Below are 18,417 nucleotides of genomic sequence, written 5' to 3'. Positions count from 1 at the left end.
GACAAATTGTGGACGTTTCGTTATTGATGTTTTAGCATTACTTTTGGTATTTCCCAAACATGGGTTTCATTCTCAGGTTTGGGCTCTATCATCAGTATTGGAGCAGTGCATTGGTACGTTGTTCCAACATCAAATGGAGCTGATGTAGCGTAAACCGATGTTTGGAAAAGGCCTTTCACCTTTCATTTGTTTATTAGGGTCAAGTGTATCCTAACGATGTACAGTAGAATTTGTTGTCAGTAAAAAATAATATTTTGGGTCTAGTTTGATTATTTTGATGATTGGTATTAATTCTCTTTTAAAGTGTTCAATTAACTCAGAAAAATGGTTGTTATGCATTTGTTAGGAAAATAAAAAAAATTAAATATAACAATTTGAAGAACAAAAGTTGTTGTGGTGATTTTAAATTCATTTGTCACCTGTTGTATAATACCTGATACTGGTGACTTGCTGCTCAAGTGATAATTTTCAGACTTTTATCTGAGTTCAGACTTTGTTAAGATTGCCTGGTAGACATGAAATATTGGGTGTTTCGCCAAATTAAAATTAGTTGTGCTATTTGATCTACTTCTCTAGTGCTGAGAATCGTTGTTCCCCAAAAGCTTCTCGGAGTCTATAACTCCAGAGGCTACCGGAAGATACAAATGCCTTCATTTCAAAGTACCTCCTAAGGGTTCTGACTGCACGCTTTATGAATACCCCTGGGTTATATTTCCTACCTCTACTCTGGAGCAGGGGAGGCATCTTGCACGCACGTCACATGCAGCATCTGTGCCACATGCAGCGACTGTGCCACGCTCACCATTTTGGTGGACAAAAGGTTTACGTATAAACGTCGCCTAAAATGCGCACTTTACTGAATAACGCACAGCCCGAATTGCCCACCAGTATGGCGGTTCCAAGATTTTCTGATGATGACGTCAGTTGAATTGGGTCAATACAGCCAATAAGACTGGTTATGGTAATAACATGATAGTAACTCATGTTCATATTGTTGGGCTCCGACTCAGACTTAATAAAAGCAGACTTATGATGCCTTTAAGCTGGAAAACTCATTTTAATAATCAGTCCTGATAAAATTACAAAATATCAAACATTTATCATAATAATTTCAGTGACATTTTCATACTGTATGAGGTTTTATAAGTTTTAAGATAATAAAAGGCCGCACACAATTTCAATCTTAATTTCATTTTGTGCAATCATCAATGTACAATACTACAACGCCATATTTACATTGAAAATACACATTTTATGTAGGTAACTTTGGTTACTTGATATTATATGTACATGATTCACAGATTCCTACACAGTCTAAAGGATGTACCTATTTAAAAATCCCATCGTCTGTAACAGAATCCTCTGTAGCCATGGCAGATATCTTGGCCTTAGTAGCCATTATCCTCCCTGCTTAAGGTACGGCTACGGCTAGAATGACTGGTATAGTACATCCTTAGCAACAGTCATAGCCGTAACTGAGCTGCCAATAAATAACCCATTAATTTTGTGCGTTAGATTTGAATAAAGTCTTGTACAATGACTTGCTCAGTCACAAGTTACTGCTTACATTTGAATTCCTCAGACTAAAGAGACAGTTGCCAAGAGATGGTCTTTTGTGGTCACCATATGAAGTATCACGTTCTCTTAAAAAATAAATCAACAATGATGTTATAAATATTGCTATAAAAGTATCCAACACATAGAATGTACTGCTATTTTGAGTTTACAAAATATTGCTTTCCAAGCAGGCAATGTAACAAACAAATTACTTGAATTTTTGTTGGATTTTTTCTTTCATTTTTCCAACTGCATGAGGAGCATAAAAGCAATGCTTTAAAAACTGCAGCACAATAGATAATCTTATTTGAGCTTCATAATCAGTAACCTATCAGACTAACGTTAAACAATTTGTTTTAATCGTTACCAATCCTGTAATGACTTGACTCAAGATTTGAATGAAGGCTTACTTCAAAAGACTAGATAACATCTCTACAATGTATTTACAAATGCAACAGTTGCAATTGTTGGCCTTGATATTATTAATACTGATATAGTACGTTTATAAAATCCTGTCCTCCAAATTACCCACTGCACCCACGGCAATTGCCGTGGTGCCCTATGCTTTTGCAAAGTTCCAATACAAATTTACATTTTCCTCTTAGAAAGTGCCCCATTACCAGAGTATATTGCTGTGCCCCTTCAAGAACGAAGTTTCAATCTTATTAGAGCAGATTCTCTCCGGTGGTCATCATCAGCAAAAATATGCAGAAATCTTTTTATACCACGGTAATAGATTGTGAATTTTATTGGTCGAGAACTAGGCATTCTGTGCTTACACAGCTAGTGCAAAAAATCAACGTTTGCCCTGTAAGCGAAGAATGGTGAATTTGATTGGTCCAGAACTAGGCATTCTGCGCTTACACTACTAGTGGAGAAAATCAGCACTTGCCCTGTGAGCAAAGAATAGTGATCCCAAACGCAGAATTCGGCGTTAAGCAGCACCATGGTATTGGGCCAAAATCAGCTCCAATCTACTATCGTAGTATAACAAAAACAATTGCAAAACAATGTCTGATGGGGTCCAGAGAATTGTGTACACCCTCAGCGGCAAATGGCTCTCTGCGCTTTGCATCGGGTGTACAAACACCATGGACCGTATCACAGCACAAACTGTCTAAAAGGTTTTGCCTTCAAATCACTGGAGTGTTCAGCTTTCTGGATTTTATAAATCCCATCTGATAAAGAATTATTTTTAAACTTTCAATCGTTTCTTTTTACAATCCACCTCTTAGCCTCACTTCAAATTTGTGCATTCAGTTTTCAAAATAAAGAGTGTCACTTAAAACTTTAGACGCATTCACTTTAAACTCTGATGCAGTCTTCCTTACAACCACTCATAACAAAGTTCCTTTAAAGTAATAACGTGCTCAGTTTTCAAAACAGGGAGCGTCATTTTAGGTTTTGCAGTGTTCAGTCTGCAGACAGTCACTTTAAACTCTGACGCATTCACCACTTCTAAAACTGTCCATTTAAACTGTTTAAAGTATTTAGTCTGCATAGAGTGTCACTTTAAAGACGTATGTCTGATTTGAAGCACAGTCGAGGATTCTGATCACTATCCTTTATGAGAATAAATAAGTGTTGATAGAGCGGCCGGCGACCAAAGCATTGATGTATCCACTAGCTGGGTTATAGATGCTGAGTGGCTTGGTCTCGTCCAACCTGAAAGAAAAATCATTTGATCAGTAAACATTCTATAGAAAAGACCCAGTGAGTACATGGCTTAAAGGCAGTGGACACTATTGGTAATTACTCAAAATAATTATCAGCATAAAACCTTACTTGGTAACGAGTAATGGGGAGAGGTTGATAGTATAAAACATTCTGAGAAACGGCTCCCTCTGAAGTGACGTAGTTTTCGAGAAAGAACTAATTTTCCACGAATTTGATTTCCAGACCTCAAGTTTTGAATTTGAGGTCTCGAAATCAAGCATCGGAAAGCACACAACTTCTTGTGACAAGGGCGTTTTTTCTTTCATGGTTATCTCGCAACTATGACGACCAATTGAGCTCAAATTTCCAGAGGTTTGTTATTTTATGCATATGTTGAGATCAGCCAAGTGAGAAGACTGGTCTTTGACAATTACCAATAGTGTCCACTGGCTTTAAACCCACAAGACCACAGGACTTGTAGCTCAGAATCTTTACTGGACCAGGATTTTATTTATAAGACCAGAATCAAAATGAGAAACGACTAGAATCAAAATAAGAACAAGGTTTTGTCATCTAAACTGTTTTATTTGGGATTGAAAGATATTTGTGAGCCTCGAACTCAACATTTTAACATCATTCTTTTGAGACAAAGATGTTGAATTGAAAAAACCAAGACCACCTGACTTGTCCTGTCCTAGGTTTACTGGCCCAACACCGACATCACTGGCCTCAGGCCGGTGGTCCAGTGTAAAATTCAAGCCCTCCCTAGTAGATAAGTCTTACCTGTTCAAAACGACCACTGCAATGGTTTTTCCGTCTGGAAGTTTGAAGGCAAGTTTCTCAAGGGAGTCCATCCCTGTGGCTGTCATCTGAATACGTTTAGAGCCCGGTGGAATGAATTTACTGCAAGAGAGAAAAAAAACAGTACATCAGGGAAGGAAAGAAGTTGGTGAGAATGATGTTTTGGTTTTTGTCTTACATTGAACAACTCTTGACCCTTCGTAGCTACCTGTAAATACTGCACGACACTATTGACCAAATTTATCACATGGCGTCATCATCACAGCCATCTTGGTTGCGCCTTTTTGGGGAGTCAATTTCTGTGTGTTGCAATGTTGTGCCCATTTGAGGCGACGCTATGTTTCTGTTCTTGTTTTAGGAAAACAATTTTTTTATGTGATACTGCCCCCTTCACGGTCCGTAATGATGTAGGCATGGGTATCATCCACTAGGAGCCTGGCTGGTAGAGCAGAATGCACTATCTTTCCATGTTTTTCTGTAGCAATTATGGTTAAGTGCCTTGCTCAGGGGCACAAGTTTCATGACCAGGATTCGAACCCACACTCTTCTGCTGACAACACCGGAACTTGGGTGTGGTGAAATCTAACAATCGGCCACGACATTCCACGTGTGAGGCAAAGACTGGCCAACTTATCATGTTTGGTAGCAGTTGCATCACAAATCATTCACCAGTGTGATTGTGGAATATTTTTGTTTAGGGGCATGCAGTTATACTCACCTAAAATGACCAAGATGATAAAACATCGGTTGTTTGTAGAAGACGTCTTTCTCTGCATCAATGATAATGGGGCTGTCAACCTCGTTCTTAGCCCAGTTAGGACCTCCTTGAAGATTCAGGGCAAGGTTCCAATCTGTCCAGCCCGTTACCCAGTTACTTAAATCCTGACAAGAAGAAAAACAAATTCCTTGTATTTCACGTTTCAACCACCCATCTAGGCACTTAACCACAAGGTTCTCTTTTGACTTAGCCCAGTTAGGACCTCCTTGAAGATTCAGGGCAAGGTTCCAATCTGTCCAGCCCGTTACCCAGTTACTTAAATCCTGACAAGAAGAAAAACAAATTCCTTGTATTTCACGTTTCAACCACCCATCTAGGCACTTAACCACAAGGTTCTCTTTTGACTTAGCCCAGTTAGGACCTCCTTGAAGATTCAGGGCAAGGTTCCAATCTGTCCAGCCCGTTACCCAGTTACTTAAATCCTGACAAGAAGAAAAACAAATTCCTTGTATTTCACGTTTCAACCACCCATCTAGGCACTTAACCACAAGGTTCTCTTTTGACTTAGCCCAGTTAGGACCTCCTTGAAGATTCAGGGCAAGGTTCCAATCTGTCCAGCCTGTTACCCAGTTACTTAAATCCTGACAAGAAGAAAAACAAATTCCTTGTATTTCACGTTTCAACCACCCATCTAGGCACTTGACCACAAGGTTCTCTTTGACTCGGTGGGCTGTATAATAGGGACATAAAATTCATTGTCGTTGTCATTGTAGTTGTCATTGGTATTGATGATGTTGTCATTGCCATTGCCATTGTCACTTACCTGCATGATATCGTGGCTGTACTCTTCCCCACGCTCCCAGCTCCCGAGGACCACGGCAGGCGAGTCTGGAAGGTAACCGTTGCAAGCCTCGGTTGAAAGTATAAATTTGTCCGGAAACAAGTTATGAGTGTCGGTCATGACGGACGGAGAGTCAAAGAAGAAATCTGCATACCAGTGAACTCCGGTCCCGGAGATGTATTTCGCTGCCTCGGCATCGGATAAAATCTAAGAGATACAAGATAAAAATAATCAAGTCAGTCAGAATAGACCGCTCCAGATAAGCTCTGGGGTCGATTTCACAAAGTACAAAGATTTATCTTTAAGAATACAAAATCAAAATCAAACTAGACTCCAGTGTCTTTTCAGGATGTTCAAGAGTGAAACCAGGCTTTTTGCTTCATGCACTCATAAACGGTGAGACGAAGAACAAGGAGCCATTCCGACAGCTTTATTTCACAAAATGCATCTCTTTGGAACTCCTTGCCTGGTGCATGTTTCCCTCCATCCTACAATCTAGACAGTTTTAAGAGGAATATCGAATCCTACCTTCAGCTCCCCTAATTTTTTTTTCACATTTAATAACTTGTCTTCTTGTAGCCCCATACCAAGAGTGACTTATAGCCTTGGAGAGAAATTGCAAAAAAAAAAAATTTTACCGTCTGAACGTAACTCGGCAGAAACAGCCTCTGATCGTCCAGTACCATCAATTTAACATCAGCATAACCTGCTTGATGCAACGCAGGGCCAAGATCCTTCTTGATAAAGTCTCGTTCCATCTCAGCACTGAGATACATAGCCTGCCATGCATTGTCGGTTGCACCGGCCGAGGGTTCGTTCTCTATGGTCAGCCCCCACATTGTCAGGTTATTCAACTTGTAGGCATCGAGAAATCTAAAAGTAAAGAGAAATCACACGAGAAGACCAATCACAAAAACTGATCAGGCAAAAACTGATAAGGCACCTGTCAAAGCAATGTAAACTTTTGGTTTGTAACCTGTTTCTGACTAGCAATACGTTTCTGTGCTAAGCATGTTTTTATGCCCCGAGTGTCACCGTTTACCAAAATAAATTTAGAAATCGCAACTTGAGTGTAAATAAAAAAATGGGTTTATTTTTACTTGACGAAGTAGTTGGCCCACGTCTGATGATATTTGTCACCAGCTTGACCGAGCAGCTGACCTCTGCCGCTCATTTCATTGCTTGTTTTCATCCACGCCGGAGCCGACCACGGTGAGGCAAATAACTTCACTACCTTCTTGGACATTGCCAGAGATCTCTGGATGATTGGAATCTAAAAGAGCAAAACCAAAAATACAAACATGAAGCTTTGCTATTGCTGAAAAAAAGTAGGAAGTGACCAAGAACAAAAGACTTTGGTCGTTGTGTTTTCCAGTTTCTATTGCTCTATATAAACATACTTATGTTGCAGTCACTGTGATGAGGACATCCTTCCTCCAACACAATGAAAAACACTGTAAACACTGTGTGGACATGTGTAAGTCCACATAGAGTTTCCAGTTCATACATTATGTTGACTTCTTTTGTGATCACGTCCATACTTCGTATGTAGCGTTAAAAAACCCACGTTTGTCAACTTGGCACTCCAAAAACTTCTCTTTGTTCTCAAATTGTTCTCAAACAAGTGAGGGTGAAGGCTTCTGCCTGTGCACCGAGGACTTACTCAAACACACATCACACATATCAGTGTTTTGACAGAGAGGGAATGTCCTTACATCGCTTTACTTGAAGGAAGTTCGTGACAAAAATGCTACTTATTTTATACCTTGAATTTGATATCTTCAGTTACTAGAGAGAAATGTTCAAGATCAAAGTCATTTGACACATCGTCGTAGGAGTACTCCTTGAGCGAGAAGTCACAACTTGCCATGGGTATCCGACCAATTGTATACTCAATGCCTGCAGAATAAATTCAAGAATTACATAACTATGTATATTTGGTTTGCGGTAACACCATGTGTGTTTCTACTTGCCAGGTAGAGTTGTTCTTAGGGAACTGTCTTGCTTTATTCTACTGCCGTGGAGTAGATAATCGGAGGTTCGGGAGACTTCTCAGTTCTGAAAAGAACTGTCCTGCTTATTTAACTATTACCAGGGCGGATGGTATAGAAATTAGACTGGACTACTACTCAGTCTCCTGACGATGACTAGAGCAAGCTAGTCGAAACGTTGAGACCAATTTCAGAACTGACTCCGCGGCAGTACAGTTAATTACGATCCTATAAGCTAAAATATATATATCCTATAATGCTCCAGTGGAAATATACAATTTCCTCATACATGTAGATGCCCTTTACTAAGTAGAAAATGCCTCGGTGCCCTTGCCCTTTCCAAACAAAGCATACAGGCCTGTTAAGGGCAAACCCTGGCAACATGAAAAGTCCACGTAGACTTACCATCTGTAGAGTAGTAAGATTTGAGCAGGTTGTCCTGTGCTTTACTAGAGAGGTTCATAATATTGATAGTCGCCGAGTCCGTGAATGCTCCTCCAAAGCCAAGAATCGTCTGGTACTCCACCGAGGAATTTATCTTCAAAAGTTGAGACATGTCTGTAAGGAAATCATAAGTGACATGTTTACCCTCCACAATAACGATAATACTAATAAATATTTGGTTTATGGTAACACCAAGTGTATACTACTTGCTTGGTAGATTATGTTCAAATGTTCAGTTTGGTAAAATCAAATTGTTTACATATGTTTGTATTGAAATAAATGTTGTTGTTGTTGATTATGTTCTTTTGGGAACTTGTCTTGCTATGTATTCTACTACAGTGGAGTAGATTTTTGGGGAGAACTAGAGAGACTTCTCAGTTCTAAAAAGTGCATAATAAATACATGCTTTTTATTGTTTTTATCTTTACAGTCACCGGAGACAGAGTAAATAGTAAGAATAATAAACAGTATTTAGAAAGCGCGAAAATCTGCCTTAAATGACACAGAGTACTATCAACTCTTTGCAGCACCTTATCAAAAATCACAGTAAACAATAATAACCTTGTGATGTCAAGATAAACACATTTTTACCTGTAAGATTAGATTTCTTTGCCATTAAATGTTGGCTCTTAGAAAATCGATGGTCTGCCTGACTGCTGGTGATCATGGCAAACGTGCCGGCTTTGATGTTATCAACTGACTGTACTGTATCGCAGTATGTGGCTGAACACTCACAAACAAAGGAGGTTGCGTATTTGATAGTTTTTCTTTTGCATTCGACTTCATCTGGAGCAGGAAAGAAGTATAGCATTTTGTGTTTAAAATCTTTCAACTGATTACCGAATGTATTGTTTAATCACGACATTAATCAGCGTTGCAGTGGTCCGCTGGCGAAATTGCCAGTTAAACAATTCTCTTTTAGTGGTCCTGCTGACTAATTCAGTATTAGAGATTTCATGACAAGAAACATTAATGTGCCTAATTTTAAAAATGCTTCAAAACATTTTTATCCATCCGTTCTTTTCTAACCCAACCTTTTTCTGTTGCGGCCCCAAGGAAATGGAACATTTTTCCTTACAACATCGGCCAATCACCTACAATACCGACTTTTAGGAAGTCAAACTCAAATCTCACCTGTTCACTGAACGGCGCCATGAGCAATGACCGTTGAAATATGTCAACGTAAAAATGCACATTGATTGATTAATCATGCAATGGTAAACAAATGTTTGTACAAAAGACACTTAACCACTGCTTCGTCCTTTGAATGTGACGTAAAGCCGTTGATCTCATGTGTTGTGTAACGCATGTAAAAGAACCCAGTGCACTTATCGAAAAGAGAAGGAGCTCGCCCTGCTGTTCCTGGCTGTGGCTGCTGTATGCACCGTAGAACCTTGTAAACCCTTATAAGGTGCTAAATAATTGGGTCTCAGAATTCATTACTGCAATAACCTATCTTTCTGAGAGTTTGTATATCTCAGCACCTTGAGTACCTTGTTTGGTAGATACATGCGCTATATAAGACTTTGATATTATTATTTGGGCCAAAAGTTCTCAATCCTCTTCAAAAATAAACTTCCTGAAGAGGATTTTTTAGGATTAGGGAGAGTTTTCTATCTACCTTGATTGTAAACAGCTTCAACTTGATCACATCCCTGGAGGACTAAGAGTAGGAGATGAACCATCCAAGACATCAACACTATTCTTGGGAAATTGCCAGCCATTGTTAAATAGTGAAAGACACCCAGGTGGTAGCAAACTCTGCAAGAAAAGAAAGACTTAATATTAGGTTTTGATTCCAGTTTCAGTCATAAAAAATTGCACACTGCACAAATTTTAAAAGCTAGGTTCGTTCGGCTATCGTCTCAACAAACATGGAGACGATAGCGAAACAAATCCTATAGTTCTCGGGGGGGGGGGGGGGGGGGGGGGGTGGGGGTTGCAACTATTGGTTTTTAAAGGAAGTGAACTAAACAGAAATTATATTGATAATACCAATGGTACACACTACACTATATAAAACAGGTAAGGCTCTCTAAAAAACATATATAAACTAGCAGTACAATATTTAAAACAAAAATTGACATCTGCAATCGACCGTTATAAAAACTTCTACTTGAGCATGTTGAATACTCTAGTACAACCATGGAGCAATCTAGTTTATTGCTCCATGGTACAACATTCCTACAAATTACAATTACATTGTAATTTACAAAATAATCATTGTTTTAGCATATCAACGTAAATCATTCTTCTCGTGAGAAATATAGTTTTACCACACTTACTCTTCTAAACTAGACTCTAGTCTAGAGCATGTACGTAGAGATTATATGGATGAGTTTTCCTTCCGTCTTGTCAAAATGAATAATACTATTCTACTTCTTCGGGCGCAGGGCGGTCACTTTGTGAATGAATGTCACTTGCTGCTCGAAGAATTCGTCGACGTTTTTGATCATGAAGTTTAGTCACATGTGTGGGGGGTTGTTATTTACATCACGTTTTATGTAAAATAACAACGTATCACGCCACTGTCCTTGCTGGTCTTGCACCCGAGTCGCTTGTAATTGTTTTGTACGGACAGTTTGCGTTTACGTCATTCAATTTTGAAACAATCATATATCATGACGGTAGAATTGCAAATACTACCGACTTTTAACAAGACTATACGACCGCAAGTGGGCGGGTGTAGTAGGTATTGAACGCCACAGAGGCAATTATAGAAATCTCTTTTTGTAGAGAAGAGCATAGAGTAAGGTTTCCTTACTCTATGAGAAGAGTAAAACAAATCGATCAACTCTGGTAAATTTTATCAATGACAATATCTCTGGGAGGGTACAGGATATCGTAATACTTGTGTTTTCGAGTTGCTTGATAGGCATTTCACACTCAGCTGGCAGCGAAAAGCAAAATTCAATAATTAAAATTATCAAGCTGTCAAGTAATTACAAAATGACACACGGGAAAAGGGGACTGAACGCATAGGGAAATTGACTGGGGCTGGTTGAAAAAAAAATATCTACCGAAATTATTCAAACATATTTCCCCCTGCAAGTAGATAAGCATTGTCAGAATTTGAATTTATTTATCTCTTCTTAAGGGGCTTCTTTTCATCTTCTATTATTCTTCTTTTGTCCAAATTCGTTATTCTCTGTCCTTACTCTATGCATATACGAATAATTTGCAGTTTGTAAAGAGAGGGGCGGGTCGCAGGTCAGGCCCATCCATTGTTCGCAACATTCATCATAAAACGCCACCGGTAAAACCCATTTTATAATAGGGGTGTTTAATAAATAATTACGGTTTATACACAACTATTTTTGTGGTTGTTTTACATATTTACAAACGTTTTTGTTATTAAACACATGCCTTATTTTAAAATTATTCTAATTTATTTGTTTTTATCTTTTTATTTATTGATATAAACTTAACGAACAAACTTATATTAATTGTCTCCCTAAATTGTAATGTGGCATCCTCATGACACCACGAAGAGGAATTTTCCATGCATTCTTCTGCTCTGAAGAATTTTTGTTTATGAATGAGTGAGAGTGGTTACCAGCAGCTCGTATTGTAAAATACGTGTGAGGGTGAACTTTGTAAGCATTTACCAGTGAATTTCGTTGTCGTAGTTCATTATCCGTTTTGGTGCGGTGAGTGTGCGATTTGTTCTGCTGACCTCTCTAAAGTAAGTTGAAGGTAAGGTCTAAAAAGGATGTTAATTTTGACTTGTTTGAACCAATCTCAATATTTATTATTAACTGATATTATATTAAGTTAACCTTGATAATCCAAACATTATTTTATCACTGCTGAGGTTTTCCTGCCCGTGTATCTTACGAGATAAAATAGGCGTTATGAAAAGTTAAAAACAAGTGTGCAGAGTGGGGGTGGTGTGTTCCGTGTACATCCCCACTGCGCACTGAAACTTGTTATCGACCTACAATGAACTGTATGTCATCATTGCCGTCCTGTCCATAAAGTTTGATTAGAATGTACAGGAACAAGCACTGTGAACTATTTCAAAGTATATAAGTCAATGTTTACAAGAATACTCATCCATTTTTCTTATCTCCAGCAGTCTAGTCTCTGTACAACATTGGAGCTATGATTGGACATGCTATCCTATAAACTTTGGATGACCCCCCTTTTTTATTTTTTACAGTTTACCTGTTTTTCTTGCTTCACTAACAATTTTAAAATACATCTGTAAAAACAGTAAAACTTTATATTTTTGATGTCAACACAATTTGCATGTGACTTTGACCTAATTTTGTTTCACCAGCTTGTGGCTATATGATTAAAATGCTTCACAAACAAAAGCCAGTAAAACCATGAAAGAATTATATAAAACCTTGGAGGAAAACAGTAACGGTGAACACGGTCCTGAGTGAGTAACACTAAAGTGTTGCACCCCACCTTTCAGTAAAATGTTATTTATTGTTCACTTTTTATTCTTAAAGGGATATTCTGTTTTTTGGTTTTTTACCGTTCGATTTTTGTAATCCAGTAATAAAATTAAATTGACCTGTGATAAAGTGTGAACATTTCATTTAAAAAAATGGTAGGTAGCGTTTGAAAAACCACAACCATAAACCATGCATAAACAATCTGATTATAAATAATGTATAATGTTTCATGCAGAAATATTTCTCAGATTGAAACATTTCTGAGCCCCTCTCTCTCTTATTAAACCACATTTCTTTGAAGAAAATTAATTCACAAAATGTAATAAATTATCAACAAAAAGCTGCAGTGTTTCTCAATCTTACTTTTAGTAAGTTTTTGTGGTCAATAATTTTGGATTAGTATTTTTTACCAAAGGTACTGTGTCCTCCCTTAAATAAAAGCTCTAGACTGAAGTATAGGCTTTGTTTATGACCCAATTTTACTGTTTTCTTTATTGAATGTGAAGGGAAATGATAGTGCCAAACCTTCAGCTTCAGCTGTGAAAGTAAATATTTGTCTAAGATAAGCCAGGTGTGATCACTGATATGATGACTTGACTTTTCTTTGAACTGTAGGTTTTTTTTTCCTGGTTATAAACATGTTTATTGTACTGTCAAGAAGCTGGATTGGGCCAAATAAAAAAAATACCAATATTGGTTGCCCCTCCCTCATCCTTTCATTTTATTTTATAATTTGAATTTTCTTTTCAAAAGGACCAATTTTCTGTGTATTTCTCATCAAAACTTACTAATCTTTTAAGAACCTGTACCTACATTAAAAGTAACTGGTGACTTTAAACTTAATAATTGGTCCCCAGTTTGAATTAAAATGCTTGGCGGAGAAAATAAAAAAAACAATAGGCCCTCATCATCCTTTTTTTGAAAAACCTGGATGATCAACTGGTAATTTTGTTTTACTTGGCCTTTATGAACATTTATGCAATGAAATGCTTTCAAAGTTTTTTATTCTTCCTTTTACAAGGTGTTAAAACTTGCAACTTGCCCGAATTGACGGCAGTCTGTTTTAATCGCTTGTATATTTTGGGCATTCCAGTGCTGCGTCATATATTTTGCAGTTGTGATTTAAGTCCTAATTTTGATCTTTATTGTTCTATAGATATCCATCTCAGAAACCGTCTTGCCTGTAAAACTACAAAGAAAAAGATGAATTCATCAGTATACCTTGTCTTCGCTGTTCTGGCCTGCATTGGTATGTAATCCTGGCTCACCAAAATGACTCTTAGAGGGGCTGTGGCGTCATACTCATAGTCTGCTTGTGGCTGTGCATGGAACATGAAGTCTTACCCAGTTACTATATGCCCGCATGCTAACCGTCTCATTACAAATAACAGCTTTAAGGGGCGCCATCATTATTATCTTGCGTGTGTGTGCATTAATTGGGTGAGTGTTCAGAATGCAATGTCTGGCCACAGACTCTCTGTTATCAGAACGACACAACCCATTTAACCCTTACATAAAAACCATCATATTATTTTCTTTGTAATCCGCTTTGTAATTCAGACAGCCAATCTTGTTAAAATGTTTCCCCATTTTTTTAATTTGTTTTTTACACCCACCCACAATTTTGAGAAGTCTTTTTCAAAAATGTTTACAATTTTGAAATTCCACTTGAATGCAGCAAAATGCATTGGAGGATTCTGTTGCAGTGAATTGGTTGACATCAGCCTTGACACTGGGTACTTATCTTGTTGATGGAAATGCCAATGCCACACATGGCTTCATATTTTGGGTTAATATTCTGCAAGACCATTTGGCTTGTATTTTCAGCATTTTTACTGAACCAGAATTTAGTTTACAAGACCAGCCGTCGATTTCACAAAGAGTTAGGACTCGTCTTATCTCGAGTTAGGATTAATCTTAAGGTCTGCATGCTACAGTGTAGGGTTGGGACTCGTCCTAAGTCCTAAGATTAGTCTTAAGTTAGGAAGAGTTTTGTGAAATCGACGGCAGAATCTTAACAAGAAAAGCTCTCAACAAAGTTCCAAATGTAAGATGTTTTTAGTAAAATAAGCACGATGAGAAGATTGATCTCATATGCCTTCTTTCCTCGCCTTCCACCTCTGGGACACCGGTTCAAATCCCATCGGGGGCACTCTATGGATCGGATTTTCAGTCCCAGCCTGGGTTTTCCTCCGCATCTAAAACTGAACTGCTTTTCTGAGAGTCCTTGGCTTCAAACCAGAATTAATAAATTAACTTTTTTTCACAGAGCTCGGAAAAGTAGTGAGTTCACAGTGCTTACACACATTGGTGTATTTGGGGGAAGAAAAAAAGTTGTATTCATTGACCGCTGCAAATTTCTATCTTTGAAATGAAATGTATTGTACATTGTCTTTGCATTTTTAGGCACACTTTGCAGAGCTCAGGTTACTTGCTATGAGTGCAGAGAGGAAACAAACGCCCGCGCTTCGGACTGTTGGGTAAATCCTGATGGTGTGACAGGAGGAAATACTGTGACTGGCTGTGCGACACAATGCTACGTGAGTATCAACTTCACATCATTATTATAACACTTGTATTCTGTATACATTTAGGGCAAAAAAGTTGTGCTTTGTGGGACATTGAAGGCTACAGGGTTTTTTTTGCCAGCTATTTGAACCCGAGTAAAAGCTTCTTATAAAATAACACCATACATGTCCTGGGGTCAATTTCACAAAGAGTTAGGACTAGTCCTAACTTAGGACTAGTCCTAGGAGATATACAAAATGTATGCGTAGACCTAAAGTTAGGTAACTCAACTCATCCTAACTCAAGATAGACTAGTCCTAACTCTGTGTGAAATCGTGAATAGTTGAATAGTTTTGGTTTGTATACTTAGTTTTTGAATGAGTTTTAATTAATGTTCAGTGTTTAGTTCAGATTAAAAATTGTGAAGAGTAAAACTGAAGATGACTTTGTTCTTTAACAACAACAAAATGTTCTTTGAACCATACCTCAACTTCAGTTCACTCTATAAGATCACACAAAACATGAACACTGTCTGCGACTATTTTAACCAACCCTGCGCCTTGAGTACCTTGTTTGGTAGATGTGTGCGCTATTAGACTTTGATATTATTATATTACCATACATTATTATGTTGTAATTGTTTTACCTATGAACTAATTGTTTTACCTATGAACCATGGAGGAGCGTTCACTATAAAGAAGATCATCATTATTTTTAATGTGGAAACTGAACCATTGGCAGAGCTACGCATCATGAATATAATCAAAATGGCTGCCACTAAAAGTTCAGGTAGCAATAAAACAGGTCAACAGGGTTTTTTTTTCATGAGTCAGGGGTAGGCCTGTGTACACAGTTATAGTGCATCACACAATCCAACTCTCTATTGTTAAACCATGGTTGACAAATGGTTGAAGGGCTCTGATTTCTAAAGACTGTTTGCTATGCATCAATGCCCATCATAAAAGCTTGCCTCTTTGTGTGTGTGCCCTGTGGTGGCAGGAGTTTTATACCCTATAGCCTATTCTCTTTATACTCACCAAGGCCATTGAGTTTTGGGTATGTGGGGTGTGACTGGGCCGTTTTGTTATACAGGTCGAGTATTCTTGGGTATCCATAACATGCTTGCAAAAGGATCATTTAATTAAAACCCTAAATATGAGAATTTGACACTGCTATTCATTTACTCCTTGCATCATTGTCAGAAAGAAAGGATTTAGAATGGAGATTTTTCGACCCTGTTTTCTTTTTTTTATTTCATTGTTTAATTCAGTCTTTAAAAGGTTGAAAAGTAAAACTTGTGATAATTTTGTTCTTTCTTGTTTTAGTTAAAACACTTTACATTGGTTAAACCAACATTATTTATCTCTCAGTTGTGGTTATAATGGATATTTTGTTGTTAGCGTGGTTCCTAAAGCCACCTTTTTACAACGTATTTAAAGTGTCAGGTTTATACAGTTGATGTTTATGTCTCTTTTCAAAACTTTTGGCAAATATGATAATAAATAGGATTTGATAATGTAACTTTTTATATAAATTGATAAATGGTCTCTGAAGGGTTTAACATTGTGCCACTTCAAAAGACTCTCATGAGGTAAGATCTTCATGAAAAATTAAAATAGCCTGTGTTTTTCAAAGATAAAATTTCACATCAAAAATTAATTTTCGTCTGTTTTTGTCTATCCACAATTTTCTAGTCTGAGACCTTCCAGTCGGGAGGCCTGTCGAATGACTCCAGCATCTGGTACATCAGTCGAGGATGTTCCGACGAAGTTTGCGTTGAAACCGAGAACTGCCGAAACAAGGCGTTCGGATTATGCCGCAGGTGCTGCACAGGTGAAAAATGTAACATGGATTCGCCCAGTGGCTCCAACGTCGTTAAGGTCAGCCTTCTAATGCTGATAGCGGCCGCCATTCTTGGCAAATGGGTTGCTTAAATGTCAGCTCCTTAACAAACATCTGAGAGGACATTTTTAAGGGTTGGTTTCATTTTTTTAATAAAGAGTCTTTCCAAAATATGCAAATTTACCATTGATGTTTGTACTACTTCTATGTATTCTAAACCCAGTGTCTGATTACAACCAGACACATCGAAGCTTGTATGTGCCAAATTTCTTGTACTTGGAAAAGATCACTTCCCCTAAAAGCTCTTTTACCCATTAACAATATGGATTGACAAACAACATTCAAGTGATTTTTTTTAGAAGGTTTATGGTCTCGTTGAGGATTTGTAGGAGTTTTCATGTCAAAAGAATACTAAGGACGTATCCGATTAAGTTGGGTGCGGCTATGACTGTTGCTAAGGTATCATGTACTTCACATGACAACGCAGCAATATAGCCGTAGCTGTAGCTGCCAGTCCAGACATGACCTTAAAAATAAAAAACAAGGCCATCTGAAATTGAAGATTGATGTATCAGCTTGTTATTGCTTCTTTGTCATTGGTGACTTGTTCTCACAAATGCCAAGTATCCCTATTTTATGCCTGGTGCTCAGGTCTAAGAAAAACTTTTACAAACTTATGCACTTGGTGAGTTTTTGAAAGCACTGCCACTGCCAACATCCCAAAAGGAAGGAAGATGTACAGTATGTATGTTGTAGTTTTGTTGGACACACAAAACCATTTGACCCATAAACGGACACATATCTTAACGTTTTGGTTTTTACCCATATACACCGATGTGTGTAGCACTGTATACTCAGTACTTTCACAGGACTCTGGAAAGTACTGAATATTCAGTGCTACACACATCGGTGTATATGGGTAAAAACCAAAAATTTATATTCTTTATCCCGATACAAATTTAACATCTATTAAGACACACATCTTGATGTAGTCTCCTTATATCCACACCCACAAACCCTAAGCCGACTATAAATGTACCTGCATTCTGAATGACTCAAGAATGTTTACATAAAATGTTCTTAAACAAGCAAGGAGGCCTAAATTCATGAAGTTAAGCACACACCAATAATGTGAAAATAGAATTAGCTGTTGCAAACTGCTTACAAACCAAAAGTATCTATGGTATAAATGCAAAAACGAATAGTTAAAAGCCTATTGTTTCGACCCCAGCTGAGTCTTTCTCGAAGGCTGAATAGCCATTACAATGAGTGTGTTTATTTGTGTTGTGTTGTCATTGAGAAAGACTCAGGTTACCAGCCAAAATACCATATGATTTGTACTGTTTGTAACTGGTTCCCTAATTAGCGGGAATTTTGCTCAGCACCATTTTTTGCTTGCTTTATGAAATTGGCCCCTCGTTTCTATCAACATTTTGTTTCTCCCAGTACTTTTTTCTTGTTTGATATAAAAATTTAAATAATGATGGTGATTGACTCTATGGTTATAATAACACTAGTGCCTTGAGCTTTGAATTTAACGATCAGCTATATATCATAAGTGTGTATATTTGTATTTATCTTTCATTGTTTGTTTTTGGGGTATGATTTTTTTTTTGTATTATGACCAAGTATATTATCAATAGTAAATTTATT

At 37.7% G+C, this 18,417-nt stretch overlaps 2 protein-coding genes across 3 annotated transcripts; one reads left to right on the top strand and one right to left on the bottom strand.

The window, feature by feature from the left end:
• Window positions 1-1,037: 1,037 nt before the first annotated feature.
• LOC117295861 (lysosomal acid glucosylceramidase-like) lies at window positions 1,038-10,495 on the bottom strand. Its single transcript, XM_033778640.1, has 11 exons — window positions 10,294-10,495; window positions 9,630-9,769; window positions 8,600-8,794; window positions 7,970-8,122; window positions 7,339-7,472; window positions 6,674-6,846; window positions 6,212-6,446; window positions 5,556-5,780; window positions 4,733-4,896; window positions 3,997-4,116; window positions 1,038-3,222 (listed from the first exon to the last, which is right to left on the bottom strand). The coding sequence occupies exons 2-11, from the start codon at window positions 9,730-9,732 to the stop codon at window positions 3,123-3,125; spliced, it is 1,602 nt and encodes a 533-aa protein (XP_033634531.1). The 5' UTR covers window positions 9,733-9,769; window positions 10,294-10,495; the 3' UTR covers window positions 1,038-3,122.
• A 1,106-nt stretch (window positions 10,496-11,601) lies between these two features.
• LOC117295763 lies at window positions 11,602-17,649 on the top strand. Of its 2 annotated transcripts, none has more exons than XM_033778504.1 (4): window positions 11,602-11,693; window positions 13,571-13,663; window positions 14,821-14,954; window positions 16,617-17,649. In XM_033778504.1, exons 2-4 carry the CDS (start codon window positions 13,618-13,620, stop codon window positions 16,854-16,856), a joined length of 420 nt encoding a protein of 139 aa, XP_033634395.1. In that variant the 5' UTR covers window positions 11,602-11,693; window positions 13,571-13,617; the 3' UTR covers window positions 16,857-17,649. The 2 variants fall into 2 exon arrangements, with proteins under 2 accessions (XP_033634395.1, XP_033634394.1); XM_033778503.1 differs by having other exon boundaries at window positions 11,614-11,704.
• The last annotated feature ends 768 nt before the right edge of the window (window positions 17,650-18,417 follow it).

Source organism: Asterias rubens, chromosome 10 (assembly GCF_902459465.1).
Source record: "Asterias rubens chromosome 10, eAstRub1.3, whole genome shotgun sequence".
Lineage (NCBI taxonomy): Eukaryota > Metazoa > Echinodermata > Asteroidea > Forcipulatida > Asteriidae > Asterias > Asterias rubens.
This window is presented reverse-complemented; position numbering and strand designations above follow the sequence as displayed.